Source organism: Ochotona curzoniae, unplaced genomic scaffold, assembly GCF_017591425.1.
Source record: "Ochotona curzoniae isolate NIBS_2020 unplaced genomic scaffold, NIBS_Ocur_1.0 contig_3432, whole genome shotgun sequence".
Lineage (NCBI taxonomy): Eukaryota > Metazoa > Chordata > Mammalia > Lagomorpha > Ochotonidae > Ochotona > Ochotona curzoniae.
Genome location: NW_024465859.1, coordinates 5340191 through 5357268, shown reverse-complemented (window position 1 = coordinate 5357268; position 17078 = coordinate 5340191). Strand labels below are relative to the sequence as shown.

The 17078-nt window shown below is 36.6% G+C and overlaps 1 protein-coding gene across 2 annotated transcripts in view; it reads right to left on the bottom strand.

Annotated features, from left to right (window-relative positions):
* ANO3 (anoctamin 3) overlaps nucleotides 1-17078 on the bottom strand; it is a 314467-nt gene that overhangs the window by 91119 nt on the left and 206270 nt on the right. For both annotated transcript variants that reach the window (XM_040980289.1, XM_040980290.1), the window contains 4 exons: nucleotides 15511-15555; nucleotides 4333-4464; nucleotides 2449-2555; nucleotides 238-293 (listed from right to left, as the gene is read on the bottom strand). In XM_040980289.1, the coding sequence (XP_040836223.1) occupies nucleotides 238-293; nucleotides 2449-2555; nucleotides 4333-4464; nucleotides 15511-15555 (340 nt within the window). The remainder of the gene's footprint in view (nucleotides 1-237; nucleotides 294-2448; nucleotides 2556-4332; nucleotides 4465-15510; nucleotides 15556-17078) is intronic.

Below are 17078 nucleotides of genomic sequence, written 5' to 3'. Positions count from 1 at the left end.
AGGGTAGGGAAGAAAAAATGGGAAAATGTTGGTTAACAGCTAATGAATTATGGTTTTCACAGAAGGGTGAATATAGCTAATGATTATTATATGCTTTTCTTCAAAACACTAATTAAAAAGGTTTTGCATGTTTTAACATAAAGAACTGCTAAATATTTGAGGATCTAGATTGCTCATTATGCTTATATGTACAATTTTCATGTATTAATGAAGATAACACAAAATTTTTAAAATTACCTCATGAGGAGGAAATGCTGCTATGTATGAACCATTGGTTATAAGTTTTTGGATACCTAGAAGGAGAAGAAAATGGCAGTTAGTGAATTAATTTAAATATAGAATTCCCTCTAAAGTAACTTACATATGCCTGGCACAAAGAATTAATTGAAAATTTCCAACTGTTTTCCATAGCCATATCACTAATAAGCATGAAAGGTTGTCAAAGGCATCGCCACTGAATGTAGTCACAATTGTGTCTTCGCATAAAGAAAGATTTGCAATGTCAACATATACTTTCATATTATGGCCACAGAAACACAGGGTGTAGATGTTTATATATATATATATATATATAAACACACATGTGTGTGTGTATTTTGGGGCCAGTGCAGTGATGTCTGGCTATTAATGCTAATATTCCACATGCATGCTGGTTTGTGTCCTGGATGCTCCATTTCTGATCCAGCTCTCTGTTAATGTCCTAAGAAAGCAGTGGGGAGTGGAACGAGTCAGTGGGCCCCTATACCCACAGGTGAGAATAGGAAGAAGTGACTGACTCCTGTCTTCAAACAACCTCAGTTTTGTCTGTTTTGGCCATTTAGGCATCCATTCATCAAGAGAATAGTGTGTGGAAGATCTTTCTGTCTCTCTCTTAGTAACTGACTTTCAAATAAAAACAAATATTTAAAAGATATGTATATATTTGGGATCACATGATTGAGGGACCGTGTTTTCCCAAAAAACAACAACATCTAACTGAGTAAGGAGGTAAATTCTTCACCCCCAAAATATCTCAAAAGGATACTGTTATTTGGAAGTTGATTATTTATTCCTGAACCAAGGTCTAATTAGCAGTGTGAAACATCAACTGAAAATTACTGTCAGTGAAAAAGTAGTGTAATGGACCCTCCCATATAGTTACGGGACAAATAAGCACTGGGAAACTTTTCTAATTAACTATTTTTGTTGCCATCGTATTCATTGTTATCAGTTATCGCACATTTAAAAATGGGACATTATTTAATTACTATGGGAAAATCAATTTAGTGCTTAGTTGGCACATAGTAATTTTATGAATACATACTATGCAATGTCCTAATTATGAATGTTGTATTATAGCATAGCATAGTGTATATATAATTGAATACAAAATTATAGACTGTTATATTATAAAACGTCAAATTCATCATCCTGGAATGTTTGTGATTTTCTGCCATTAAATTTTGTGGGTATTGTTTTCAAATTTGAGACACTCAGTACAGATTTGTAATAGTAGAAAATGCCTGGCATTACGGCATACTAGGAAAAACTGCTGTCTCTGGCACCATCATCCCTTATGAGAGCTATTTGAAGTCCTGGTTGCTCCACTTCCCATACAGACCTCTGCCAATGTGCCAGAGAAAGCAGCTGCTGATGGCCCAAGTCCTTGGGCATCCACAGCCATGTGCGAGACCCAGAGAACATGCCTGATCCCTGGCTTCAGATTGTACCAACTAGGCATTGAAATCAACTGGGGAGCAAACCTGTGGATGGAAGACCTCTCTCTCTCTCTAAATCCTTTCAAAGAAATAAGTAGATCTTAGAAAAGCAAGTAATGTTTAATTTTAACACTCCAGTGCTTTTTGTATTTTCTACAAGTTGCATGATACCATTATACTTAAATATTTTATTTTAAAAGAATACAGAAGCATATGACTATCTCTCAGACATTTTTAGTTCATATTCTGGATACTTCTGTTAGTTGATAGAAATTTCTAAGTAAATTTAATTTTTGATAAGATTTTTGTTTCTAAGGCAGCTGTCTTGATGGCAAAGTTATATATAAATTATTAAGCAGAATGAAGCTAGAATATGAATGCTCTTCTTTAAGCTTAAAACATATTTCAATGTACTTCTTTGGTAACGCCTTTTGATATAAATTAATAGAGATTCAAATAAGAGTTTACAAATCAATCAAGTTTCTAATGGCTAAAATTTTTTCCTTTCCAGGAATGACAATAATAAGGTATTTTTCATATTTTACAATAGATATTCCAAATGTTCTCAAAAACATTTTTGTTATTGACATCCTCAAACACAAAGTTTACTGTTTATTACAAAGTTTTGTCCTCCGCACTCTGCTGTAAGGATTTAAGAAGGCAAAGCATCAGTTTAAAATAAATAGCAATTCATAGTATAATTTTTATCAGTGCATTCTACTGTATTTATGTTCTTAATTAATGTTCTTACCCACTTTTGATATCCCATTTTCATATTTGGTGCGTTCCAACATATGATAGACTATCCTGCTTCGAGTAGCATTGCTGAAGAAGGTATCCTTATTGTTTATTATGAAGCTGTTAAGATAAGGAGACTAGTTTTAAAATTCAAATCACAGCGCACAATCCAGTAGCAGTTACAAGTTTTTGGCTAATGAGTCATCTGTTTGCTCCGTTAAAGCTGATACATTAGAAATATAGTAGTCTGAAGGGAAATTGTCTTTTCAAAAATCAATTGATGGAGAAAAAGAAATGCACTCATAAATAATACAAAGAGTTATCAAATATTCATTTTAATATCTTCTTTCAGATTATCTAAGTGTCTTCATATTTCTTCTTTGGCATAAAGCAGGAGAGAATGCATTGTGCATTGGCTTCTATAAATTTTGTACGACCTTAAGCAATGTAGTTCCAAATAGAGTGCATTAAAAATTGATGTCATCCCCATACCACACATTCCAGTGCAGTTTATCTTATTTTCACAGCTTCAGAAATGAGCAACAGTCTTCCCTTTCCCCTGACACACTCAATCTCCATGTGGGAAGGATAGCAAATGGCTGTGTGAGAGACTATGTCATAGAGGAAAATGGTTATTCCGAAAGGAATGGAAAGTAAGGCTTACTTAAGTGCTTTATATTGTGGGAAGCACACACACACAAACCCCCACGCACATATACACACGTATTCTATCCTCATTGAACTTCTGACAATTGTAGTTGTCTTAATTTAGTGATAAGAAATAACCATTTTGTAGGATGTTTGGTCCTAAATTCTTAGATATTATATGATCCTTAGCATCTACTGACTTTATTCTGGGTCTCATCTCCTCTAGTATATGTGCTGCTGAAGCAAGCACATGGGTCTCATCTTCTGAAACACAGATGATAACAGTGTCCTGCTAACTTGCTGGCCTGCATTCCACATGACTTGCACAGCACAATTCGGATATTTTGAGCATTCCTCTGCGTCTGGTGTCTCAGCCTCTCTCCATTATGAGGTCTGAACTTATTTTGCTCCAAAGCTCTCTATAACTGCTTTTCAAATTTGTCTTGTTTTTCATTGCCCAGAATTTTGTTTCATCCTTTGGTTCAATTTCCCAGAACAGACATTAATGTAGAATGGTGTACATTTCTCTTTTTTATGTCACCTTGTTGTTTAATTATAATTTGCATGCTTTTGTCTGACCCATCAGCCTGGGAGAACAGTGAAGGCAGAAGCTAGGCTCCAATCCCCCTTATATTCTCATTATGTCATGCAGGAAGTCATTAAATACTATTTCAGTAAAATGTGTGATTAAATAAATGTATACAGGCAGGCACCAGAAACAGCCAGTCAGCAAATCCCTTAAAAAACTTATTCTCCAATTTAATTGAATATTAAATTAAAATGCATTGTTGTTTTCATGACAGTTACTTAAAGATAATTATAACTGCAATGTATTAATTAGGAAATATATTTTTTAAAATATGCTTCTTAAAAGCCATTCTATTATTTTCATCATTATTATTATTTTAACTGAATGTCTTATTACCACAGTAATTATTTCTAGTGAATTAACAGCTACACTTTTGCCCATGACTTTAGAATTAATTACTCATTACTTTCTGCCTGTAAGACAAAAGCTCTAAAATCATTTTAAAAGCTTAAAACAACTGAATAATATTCATTAGTGTTGCTCATCAATGAGGATTACGTTTTAACACTAAAGCACATTATCTATATTAACTGTTAAACAATGAAAATAGACTCATATGTACTTTTATTTCATAAACAAGACCCAGGGAATAAGAGATACAAAGGCAAGTGATAAGGGGGCTTGGAGGGAAGAAAAAAGGAAAGAAAGACAGGAACTCACTGGTGAATTCGTGCTCTGCTGAAGGGACCGGTATAGCAGTCCGATTCCTCTAATTCTGGAAAAGCTGACTTGTCAAGAACCATTGGATTGTGAGACATCCAGTTTTTTACTCTTTTAAAATAATTTTGCATTCTGGAACAAAGTCAAGTTTCAGAACTGGATTAGGGTGTATTCCAGAACCATGTCAACCTTCTACTAAGGCTTGCTTAACTATCACAGGGAACACAGACATGAACTCTCCTCCACTCACACACACTACATATATGGACAAATGAATAAACAGCAAAACAACCAAATCATGCATTTGTTCAAACCACTGCAAGGCAATTATGCTATCATCATAGAATAGATTCTTATGGGAAAATTTTGCAGAATCATCATGCACGACAGTAGAAAAAAAAGTAAAAACAGCATGAAATTTATTATAGCTTTGTGTGTGTGTGTGCGTGCACATGTATATAGGTAGATAAATAGATAAAGAACTCCATGAGTCTTAACAAGGAGTCCACAAATGTAGAAACTGAAAAGAAATGAATGACTCTAACACAATAGTTCAGCTGGGATGAGAGTCATAGAGGTGGTGGAAGCAGCAAGAGTTTGGGAATTTAACAAAGCTGTTTAATAAAGAATTCCGTCATAATAAGTTTATGCACTTGTACATCTTATTTACTTGTCCTACGGTTTTCACTCAAAAAAACTAAAATAATGGTGACCTATCTGCAGTTGAAAATTTGCATTTATTTTAAGCCAAGTCTTTAACAATAAAGAGAAGGCAAAGAGCCACTAGATGCCAGTTAATTTTTCTTCTTGTTTTGGAAGGATAAAACATCTGGTTCAAAATAATACCTAAGTAATATTGAAAGTATTTATTCTGCTTATGTATTATTTCAGAGAAGGACTCTAAGATCACAAAATATCACCATACTTTCAAAGGTCAGTGCACAAGTACAGAAAACACTGGATAGATTTTGTATCGTTATTCCTGTCTTTTAAATGTTAATCATTGAGAGGTCAGCATTGTGGTGCTGTAGGTTAAAAAACGCCTGAATTGTCAATATCTCACATTGGCATCATTCAAGTACAAAGCACTCCACTTCTGATTCAGTTCCCTGCATATGAACTACAAAAGCAGTAAATGGTTCATGTCCTTGTGTCCCTGTACCAGTAGAAGCTCCTGGATCCTGTCTTTGTACTGGTTCAGTTCTGGCCATTGTGGACATTTAGGAAGTGAACCAGCCAATGGAAGACCTTCTCTCTATATTTCTCTATTTCCCCTTCTCACTGAGCAACTCTGCCTTTCAAATAAAAATAAACAAATCTTTTTAAAAGTAAAATAAATGCTAATTCAAAAAAAAAAAGCAAGAAGTGTAAAAAAAGTGTAGAGGTTAAAAGTGACTGAACTTATGGAAAATACTTTAGATTTTTGCACTCAGACTCCTCATTTTATGAGAGACTAATAAATACTGCCTGTCCGTTCACTAAGTGGTAGCATCATCAAGTCAAAGGAAGGTTTGATTGTGCTTTGAAAATGTTGATGGACCTGGAAGCATGGCCCAATGGCTAAATTCATGCCCTGCACATGCCAGGATCCCATGTGGTCCTTGATTCGTGTCCCCACTGCTCCACTTCCTATCTAGCTTCCTGCTTATGGCCTGGGAAAGAAGTAGAGAACTGCCCAAAGCCTTGGGATCCTATTCCATATGGGAAACCTGAAAGAAGCTCCTTGCTCCTTGCCCCTTGCTCCTGGATTCAAATCAACTCAGCTCTGGAATTTGCAGCCATTTGGGGAGTGAACCAGTGGATGGAAGATCTTTTTCTCTGTCTCTCCTCTGTATAAATCTGATTTTTCAATAAAGTATATAAATCTTGACAAGAAAGAAAAAGAAAGAAAGAAAGAAAGAAAGAAAGAAAGAAAGAAAGAAAGAAAGAAAGAAAGAAAGAAAGAAAAGAAATATTGACAGACTGTAGGATCCATGATTGTATTAACTATGACAAAATTGTAAACTAAAAGTGAATGTGGAGTTTTGGAAATTTTTTATGGAATTAAAGGGTTTTTTTTTTTTTTTAATGTTCACCTGTGTGAATGTTAGAGAAAAACAAAATAGCAGAAAAACCATACTGTGTTCACTTTACAAGCTCCAGTTTGGATACATATGGAATGCTCAGCTTTCAAATCTTTTCCAGACTGACTTTCTGGACTGTCAGGTACACTCCATTAAGCTGTGTAATCTTATTTTCCCACTAAGAATTGCAGGGTTCTCTCTCTGATTCTTTTTGGAGAGATGCCCATCATTCTGACAGATTCCCCATTCCATTAAACATTTCTGTTGCTTACCATTCCTCTCTCATGTCTGAATTTTCTTGTGTGAAGGCAAGAACCTATTACACTTATCCCCACTAACATATTTGGAGGGCCAGCTGGGAGAGAAGAGGACATGGTAAGTTTAAGCAACCTAGTCCTGAGGAACGCTTCACTTCTTGCCTACGTCTGTTTTCTCCGTTTTCATATCTGTTTTGCATGTTTGCAGTCAAAAGTTGCCTTGCTTCAGTCATGCGGGTAAAGAGTGAGCAATTAAATGCCACTAGGTGTTCACTGCAGTAAGTTGCCCATGACACAATGAGCTGGTGTGAGTGTAGGCAAGGAGCCCTAGGTGTGTCTGCTGAGTGAACAAAAAATCCACACATCAGGCACAGTGTGCAATACAACTCTCCAGTCCCTTGCCGTCAGTCCTGTTAGCAATGTTTCGTGAATACTGTGGCTTGCCCACTCTCCTTTAAACTAACCACAATTGCTCTTCTCTGCTCCTTCTCTTTCAACCGATAATGCGTTTGCTGCACCCAGGCAGGCTGTTCCAGGGATATCTCTCTGTCCCTTTGCTGTTCACTATTGCTCCTCTCTGACATCATGAAAAAGAGACAGTGCCTCTTGGTACAACTAGTCACACAGGTTTCTCACCTATAAGAGATGGCATAGTTCACTAACTTCTTTCATTTTTAGGTATGTTTTCTCCTTTCTTTGCAGTCTATTGTTAACTTTATTTCAGCTCCTGACTTTAGAGTACATGATTCTTCATCACGTTGCTTCCTGATGTATTTCACTGTTCTAAGCAATGGATGAACAGGATTCAAGGTTTTTCTACGCTGTTGTAACTACTCAGGTAGCAAGACTTTCAGGTGTCTTTCAGTATATTTTTACATTTTTCTCTTTCCAATATTGGATGTTCCTTGCTTTTAAGAACTGAGTTTCAATGGAATTAGCATAATCTGCCTATTGCTTTTAATATTCATTTATTTTAGTTGGAAAGGCAGATTACGGAGAGAAGAAGAGGCAGAGGGAAAGATCTTCCATCCTCTGCTTCACCCCCCACACGGCCACAATGGCTGGAACTGAGCTAATCTGAATCCAGGACTCAGAGGCTTCTTCTGGGTTTCCCACATAGATGTAAGTTCACAAGGATTTGGGCTATCCTCTACTGTTTTCCCAGGTCATAAGCAGAGAGCTGGATAGGAAGTGAAGCAGCCAGACACAAACCAGTGCCCACATGGGTTGCTGGTGCTTGGAAGTGGAGGATTAGTTAGTCGAGCTATCACATCAGCCCACTCACATCCACTTATTTTTAATACTTGAATGATTATTGCAATTTTGATTATGGACAGCCCATAGCTTTGATTAAAGTTCACAGATTAATGACTGGCAGTGAAGCATATCATGTTAAGCCACTGCCTGTGGCACTGGCATCCCATATGAGCATTAGTTCAAGTCTTACATGATTCCTTTTTTTGATCCAGCTCCCTGTTAATGTGACTAAGAATATATCAGAACATGGCCCAAATGATTGGCCCCTTGCACTGCTGTGAAAGACTGCATGAAGCTGCTGGCTGCTCCCTTTGAACTGGCCATGCTTTGGCAACTGCAAGCATTTGGACAGTGAACCAGTGCATGGAGGATCTCTAGGCTTCTCCCTCTCTCTCTGTAAGTCATATTTCAAATAAACAAAGAAATAAGTAAATGCATTTTTGAAAATTCTTTCAATGGTATAGAATTTTTTATTGCTGTTCCAGGTGATTTAGATTACGTAAAGTGTATTATAATGTTATATAATGATGTCAAATTTATGTAGTGCTTATGTAAGAGTTTTACTTCTAGAGTTGCTTTATAATAAATTTGCATATGTGGAATAAATTCTGTATATGCAAGTTTTTATGCTGTTATGCTAAACTGAACCTACACAGATTTATTTAGAGAAAGTATGTCAATTCAAATGCCTGTTGTTGGGTCTTTGGTTTTCTAGTCAGTTGCTGTAAGCATATTTCTGGTATGAACTCTTAAATTGTTCTGATTATGTTATGCTTTTAATTCTTATCCTAGCATTTAAAATTTTTATTTCTCACTTTTGTGACCAATCAAAAAAACAGAGTGTATTCTCTTGCAGTAATCTATTGTGTTCTGTTCTATCTCTTACATACTGATTGTTGGAAAGCATTGATGAAAACACTGAGTCTTAAAAGAGTTAAATTGTTTTAAAATGTGGATATAGTTTCAAATATTTGATCACTTTTTACTTAGGATTAAATCTGGTCTAAAACAGGTAAAGTTACTGTAACTAAAGAATATAATTTCATGATATTAGGAAGTTCCATTTGACCAGATCCTTTAAGCACTCTTGCAAGGTATGTTTCACAAAATTTCTGAAAATCAAGGTTGTGAATTCTTTGATGTTTAATGTTTGCATTCGGGCTTGGAGAATGTTAAAGAATGTATCTCTTTGGCCTGGTGTGATAGCCTTGTGGCTAAAATCCCTGCCTTGCATGTGTCCTGCATGCACTGTGATCCCATTTGGGCACTGATTTTTCAGGCTGCTTCCACTTCCCATCCAGCTCCCTGTTTGTGACTTGGGAAAGCAGAAGAGGATGGTTCAAAGCCTTGGGACCCTGCCCTCATATGGGAGACCCGGAACAAGTTTCTGGCTCCTGGCTTCAGATCAGCTCAGCTCTGGTCATTGTGGTCACTTGGCAAATGAACCATTGGAGAGGAGATCTTTCTCTCTGTCTCTCCCTCTGTAAACCTGCCTTTCCAATAAAAAGAATACATTTTAAAAATTGCATCCCTCATCCTGTAAAGATAATAACTAATTTGGCTATTGGGTATTATTGTAGATGCTGTCAAAATATGAAGTGACGGTACATTTTTGCAGCCTGGAACACACACTGGCTTGCAGGCCAGATTCTTAAAAGAGAGACTGACAAAAGCTCAGTTAAAACTAACAGCAGTCAGGAGGTACAGCCGAAAAGGAGGAGGGTCCAAAAGAGACTTAAAGAGGATTGGAAACAGTTTTTCAGTTCCCCAGTACCTCAGTTCCAGGAACACAAGAAAGTTCTAGTTTTTACAGGCTACATGATAAAAGTAAGGAAGTCCAGGGAAACATCTAGATTCATTCAAAAACTCAATCTCCAGTATAACTTTTTCAAGTTGTGTAGTAACATTGATTAAACCCAGAAACTCAAGCCCATAACCAGTCAATTGAGCAGTGAAAATACAGAAGCCAGAGGATGCAGAGACATGGGTCACAACTATTCCTTTAAGTCAAGACACACAGTAAACACTGGTTAGGTCAGAAAACACAGAAAGTGTATCTCCATAGTGAGTGCCACTTAAATTTTAAAGTCCAGGAGAACTGGCGAAGCAACCAGGGGGACAGAATTGTTACTGCATATCTATTCTATTGCCTTTCAGGTTAGAAAATTACTATTCAACAATTCTCTCCACCAGGATATACAATTTGGTCCCCAGACCTTATTAAAGGATGTTGAGGGCCCAGCGCGGTGGCGCAAGTGGTTAAAGGTCCTCGCCTTGCACGCCCAGGATCCCATATGGGCGCCGGTTCTAATCCCGGCAGCCCCGCTTCCCTTCCAGCTCCCTGCCTGTGGCCTGGGAAAGCAGTAGAGGACGGCCCAAAGCTTTGGGAACCTGCACCCACGTGGGAGACCCGGAAGAGGCTCCTGGCTTCGGATCGGCATAGTATCGGCCCGTTGCGCTCACTTGGGGAGTGAATCATCGGACGGAAGATCTTCCTCTCTGTCTCTCCTCTCTGTATATCTGCCTTTCCAATGAAAAATAATAAAAATAAATCTTTAAAAAAAAAAAGGATGTTGAAACATTTATTGTAAAATCTAAACACAATATTAGAGAATCAAAGAAAATAGCAACAAAATGGGAGCTTGATGTAAATTATTTTACAGCTGGATTTATTTTGTCCGTGTAACAGTTAATTTGAGGAACTCCCCTGGAAAAACAAAATACAGGGGAAGAGATACAAAGTTTTGCTGATTAACTAAACATTAATGAACTTGTTAAAGTAAGGATCACATTTGGTCTTACTGGAAATCACACTGTCCAACTCGTGGGCACAGTCTTAACTCATTAGGAACCTGCCTATGACTATAGATCTAGGCCAGACCAAGCTGATTTTAAAAGAAAGCTTCAAAAATGAGAAGTTGTACTAAGCATGATCTTGGCTGATACCTGAAAACTGCTCTAATGTGGACTTTACCAGAGAGCCCAGAAGAAGAGCACAGAGCTTAGTACCAGAAGCACTGGAAGGATGGGTGGCAAATCAATTAGTAATAATTGTGTTTTTTGGCTGTCATCAGCCATCAAAGATACACAAGAAGACTAATCCACTTCTAAATGGCACCTGTTCTAGAAGTAGAAGCCAGGACACTGGGCAAACAGCTTTGCAAGAAGCTGATTTCCAGAGAGCCTGGTCAGCTCTGCCAAGTTCTGAGGCACTGGTATTGGAAATGCCTATAGGACTCCCTGGAAATGGAATTACATAGAGCTCCCAAGATCTCCTGCTGGGTGATGTGACCAGTCCTATGGACTATGTAAAATAGTTTTCCATCACCTTTAAACACTGTAGTACAAATAGCAAGAAAATATTCATTTACACTTCTGTATTCACATGTCGGCTGGAATACAGAAATTGAGACCTTCATTGCAGTAATCCCCACGATTATGGATAACTTCACTTGAAGGGAGAATATTAAGAAAGAAGTTAGAAGTTCGTCTCTGTGTGTGAGGGGCTCTGGAAAATTCTTGCAGAAAGGTAAAAAATGTAGCATTGTTTAGCAGAAACAGGCAAAAACCTCAGGAATCACCAAATACAAATCCTGCTCAAACCCAAATAAATTTATAGGTAGTTACAGCCGTCTGTCCCCCAAGGATAGTCTCGTACGGGAATTCTCCTGCCCAGCACCAAGAGAGCTAACTTGCCTTCCAACACTGGATAATAAATCTTGGGAGGAACAAACCATTTCACAACTATCAAACTTTGTTCAGGAGAAGAGGGAGATTGAAGGAGAAATGACAGGGAGAAATAAACCCCAATTTTTTTTATTAGGTTCAATCTGAATACAGTCAGTATGTTCAGCTTTCAGCTCTTTGCTGATCCTCCTGTTCTATTCTCTCTACTAAACTATGCAATCATAATTTCCAACTCTGAGTGCCTGGGCACTCTCAGAGTCTTTGGAGTGGAGCCCATCCACTATTGTGGATGCTCTAACCCAGTAAAAGTTACAACCTTGTTTACCACTCCTCTGTCTCACAGCATGAGTTTTTTCTTACTTGAAACAAGAACCCGTTTTACTCATTTTCATCAACACTATTAGAAAATAAATGGCATTATCAATATAGGATTTAAACACATACTTCTTGCCTAAGCGTACATACTGTCTGATAGTGAGACACGTTCGGAACTGTGCTTGAGTATTCAGAGAAAAGGATGCCGTTTGATAATTTCTTTCAGCCTTATTTAATTTTTTTCATGCCTTAACTAAAAAAAAATGGGAATTAAGGAAATAGTTATAATACAGATTGCAGCACATGAACAACACTAATAGAAGTGTGTGATAATACAAATAAGAGGTATTATCTCTACTATTTCTAAAACAACTACCCATTATCATATTACCAATGCAATAAAATAATTTATACTCCTTCTACCTTTTATTGTGTGAAGAAGCTTATAAGCGCCAGCTACCATGGTGTAATGTGAAGATGACTTCTAAGAGAATGTGTAATTCCTTTGTTAAAATTAGGGAAAAGTTAAGATTATTCTATGAAAATGAAACATAAATTGGTATTAAAATGTCAAAAACGTTGGCCTATCTGTGAAACTGGGGTAGGAAGTACATAGAGATGGGCAGCAAGTAATTTGTTCTGCCTGATCCATATTATTGCTACCTTCTTTTTGTCACCTTTGCAGGATCCTTTTGAACATTTTTAATAACTGAATGTGGGAAAAGGTAAATTGTAGCAATCAAAGTGATTGCCATTTTCTCTTAATCTGCCTGGAGAGATGATGATCTTGAAGAGCTGCACAATTTCCTGCTCGCGATTTGTCCTCCAAATGTTTATGGATCCAAATTAATCATGCAGATCTTTTCCACTCCAAGAAAGGAAAGGCACAGCTTAAACCATTAGGAACACTTAATTTCTTGCTTTTCAAAATACTTATAGCTTTAGTTTGAAATATTATATCAGAAATAACCACACACATACACACACAGCTGCAGACAAGACATTTAATGCGTCTTTCTCAAAGGTAAAACTAACTCATTGGAATCTGCCATTTCCTTAATTGAACATCTTGAACTCAGACAAGCCATGTAGCAGATTTTTTTCCCCAGTATAACGTTGCACAATTCCACTAACTCTATCCTTATTTATTTCCTATCCCTTTCCACGTGCATAAGCAAATAAAGCAAATAAAGAGATTAGGAGAACAATCTATAATAAGTAAATTTTACAATTTTTCACAGGGGCGGGTTAAAGCCAGAATGAGAATGTTTTAATAATCATTTTGAATAATTGATAGCTGTATTTCCACTTAATGAGTTTGAACATAAAACAATAAACATAAAAGATAACACATTACAACAAAGGACAAACGTTCATTTTTCTAGTTTGGTTTTGTAATTGATTAGTGTGTTAAAAAACACATTTGAAACACAATGAAATGTTATTTCATTGGAATTTAGTATCTACATATTCATCATGCATTCTAAATACTGGTTCATTCCAAAGTGATAATGACAATTTTATGTCCATATATAGGCTTTGTTATATTTTTAATATATATAAGATTTCATTATACTGCTACTTTCTGAAATAAATATATCTATTTATTAGGTAGCCTGCAAACCATGTGTCCTGAAAAGTCTCACTAATTCTGTAGTGGTATGTGAACCAAACGCAGGAGACTTTACCAATCAGCTAGCAGAAAGCAAGCCAATGCAGAGCTAAGCATGAAAAACACACAGAGCTGATCTTATGTATTAAATTGCTTTGATTTTGTTATGCAGAAGTGGCATTGGGAATTTGCTACATAATTAGTAAATGATGAGCGGTCATTCACATGTACTTACAGTAAATCCCGCTTGGTTGAATGATATCTCTTAAAAAGGTCATTTTCAGTACTAATGACTTTAATACTCATTTAAATTTCAAGTTATTTTACTTCAGTTTACTTTCCTATTTTTCCAATAATGCAACTCCTTATATATTTGTTAATATTTATTTATATTGGAAAGTCAGATATACAGAAGGATGAGAGACAAAGAGGAAGATCTTCTGTCCAATGACTCAATACCCAAGCGGCCTCAACTACATGAGCTGAAACAATCCTAAACCACGTGCCAGGAGCCAGGAGCCAGGAGCTTCTTCCAGGTCTCCCTTGCAGGTGTAGGGTCCTAAGTCTTTGGGATGCCCTTCACTGTTTTCCCAGGGTACAGGCAGGGAGTCAATTAAGAAGCAGGGCTGACAAAATTAAAACTGGTATCTACATGGGATCACCGTGCAGTCAAGGCTAGGACTTTAACTGCTAGGCTACCACACTAGGCCCACAACTCCTTGATTTTCATGTTAAACAATTATGATTTCCAAGTTCAAAATTATATTCAACCATTTACTTTAGTAAGGGAATTAGATTCATTGAATCTTTTTTCTAAAATCTTCTTTATTCACAATATATACTTTCTAATCTAACATTTGTGTCCATCTGACTTATAATACTTTGTTACATTTAACAGAGACATTCTTGTTACATTTACATGGTTCTGTCTTTGTTAACTGATTCTATTGCAATGAGCAAAAAACAAAACAAAATTAAACAAAAACAGCCAAGACCACAAAGCATTTGGTCTGAGCATCCAATATGTGAAAGCTCATTTCCTTCAGTTAAAAAGTTCTTGGGTCCTGGCACAGTAGCCTAGTGGCTAAAGTCCTCACCTTGCAAGTGCCAGGATTTCTTGTGGACGGCCCAAAGGCTTGGGACACTGCACCTGAGTGGGCGACACTGACAAAGCTCCTGGCTCCTGGATTCGGATCACTTAGCTCCGGTCATTGTGGACACATGAACACTTGGGGAGTAAAACAGCAGAAAGAAGATCTCTCTCCTCTCTCTCTCTCTCTCTCTCTCTCTCTCTCTCTTTACCTATGTAAACCTTACTTTTCATTAAAAATTAAAAAAAAAATGCTAAGTGTTTCAGGCAGGAGAGTTTCTGACATCTCAGGGTGGTGGTTTGATAGATTCTGTTTTGACTATTTCTATTACCATACATAAAGAGCTGGTGTTTTGAGTAAACATTCATGAAGCTAAGCTTGAAGATAAGTTTCCAGTATAAGGATGAGAGAGGCAACTCATCCTAGTATCTTAGTCCTTCCTGGTAGAATTAGAGTGTGGCTTCAATTCAAAATTGCTATTCAGTGATAAACCACTTCATCCTCTCAAAGTTAACCTGTACCACTTCTATCAAGTTAGAGATTCTGGTGAACAAGAGAGCAAGCCTTTGCTGAGAGTATTGTCCTATTACTCTAGTGGGTCATATCTTTACTCATCAATCCATTTCAAAAATATAATTAAAATCTTTAGAGATACTCAATTTCAATCAAAACCCTCCTTCCACACATGATATAAATGGTTTCTGGAATGACAATATCAAATAGTAATGAATATTCTGATTTAAACATTATTCAATCTGATATAGATGATTCTGAAAATCTCTTGAACAAATCAAAGGAATGTTTCTTCATGAAATCTACAACTATTGACATAGATAACTGAATCTTTTTCCCCAAGCAACTAATTAGTATAAACAAATTACACATAAATCACATACCTTCCCTTTGACTTGCTCCTCTCATCAGTGTAATAGCATTTTTTCCTATAACAAGAAAACAAAAAATAATAGAAATCAGCTGAAGAAAATCGCAGGAAAATGCCATGAAATAAATGAATGAAAGCATTCATTCATTTGAGCATTTCTATTCCCAAGTTCCATATGTCTAAGAAATAGAATACTCTTGAAATAAGCCAGGATAATATAAAGAACATAGAATTTGCACGGTTTTAGTTTCAGAATATAAGTTATCAACAAAACTGATACCTTAAAAATTAATAGAACACCATAAATATACATAATTTACATAGTTTAGAAAGTCCATCTTCTGCCATACAGTGCCTAAAAACCTGAAATGCTTTCTTGTGTTACAGGAAGTTGTTCATCCATCTTTTTAAAGATACCCATATTAGAGTATTTTGAGGGGTTCAATGGCTAAATCCTTGCTTTGTAACTGCCAAAATCCCATATGGACATCAGTTCATGTTCTAGCTGCTCCAGTTCACATCCAACTCCCCTCTTGTGGTTTGGGAAAGCAGTCGAGGACGACCCAAAGCCTTGGGACCCTGCACTTGCGTGGGAGACACAGAAGAGCTCCTGGTTTCCTGGCTTCTGGCTTCAGATTGGCTCAGCACCGGCCACTTGGGGAGTGAATCATGGGACAAAAGATCTTCCTCTGTCTCTCCTCCTCTCTGTATATCTGACTTTCCAATAAAAATAAATAAACATTAAAACAAAAGATAAGCTAGGCTGGATGTGTGATGTTTTCAACCCTCTTACAGAACAATTATTATTGATCTTGACTACATGTAAACAAAGAGTTGTATTTGATTGGCTATATAATAGCATCAAATTTCTTCCTGCCTTTGCAACCTCTTTGCAAGCTTTGCTACATTTATTTTGCTTTAATTCTTACATAGTAATATTTTCATCTTCCAGCATTGTGGAAGGACTGCAGAAGTGGGTAGGGGTTGTCTTTAATTATATTTCTCTAAAAATATACACTGTACCTATTATCCATGAAATCATCAACAACCTCCAGTTTTCCTTAATTATTCTGCAAAAGTGATCCTGAAGGACCAAATCCTTCACTACCTGAACTCTTCACCCTATAACGTTCACTGTCATCATCCCCCAGATTTAGATAAAATGCTCAAGTTGTGGTCATGCAATGAGTAATCAGAAAACTTTTACAAGAAAGGTTGTAACTAATAAATCTACGTAGAGCTCTATTTTGTAACTAAATTATAATACACTCAAAAGCTAGATAATTGCTTGCAATAGATCAAGGTAAAATTTGTAAACATAATTGAAATGTGTGTTCTAGGAAGGCATATATATTGATGTTTTCCTAGTTCATCTGTTTATTAGTCTTGGATATAATTGTGCCTTCTGTTTTGGGGGACTACCTCTAGGATCTACTTGAATATAAGAAACCGAGTGCTCAATTCTGCAGTATAGACTGAAGAGGTATTGAAATCTAACATGCACATTCTCATGAATACTTTGAATTACCTCTAGATTATCTATAATACTAATATAATATAAAGGTTATGTGAGCATTTTAA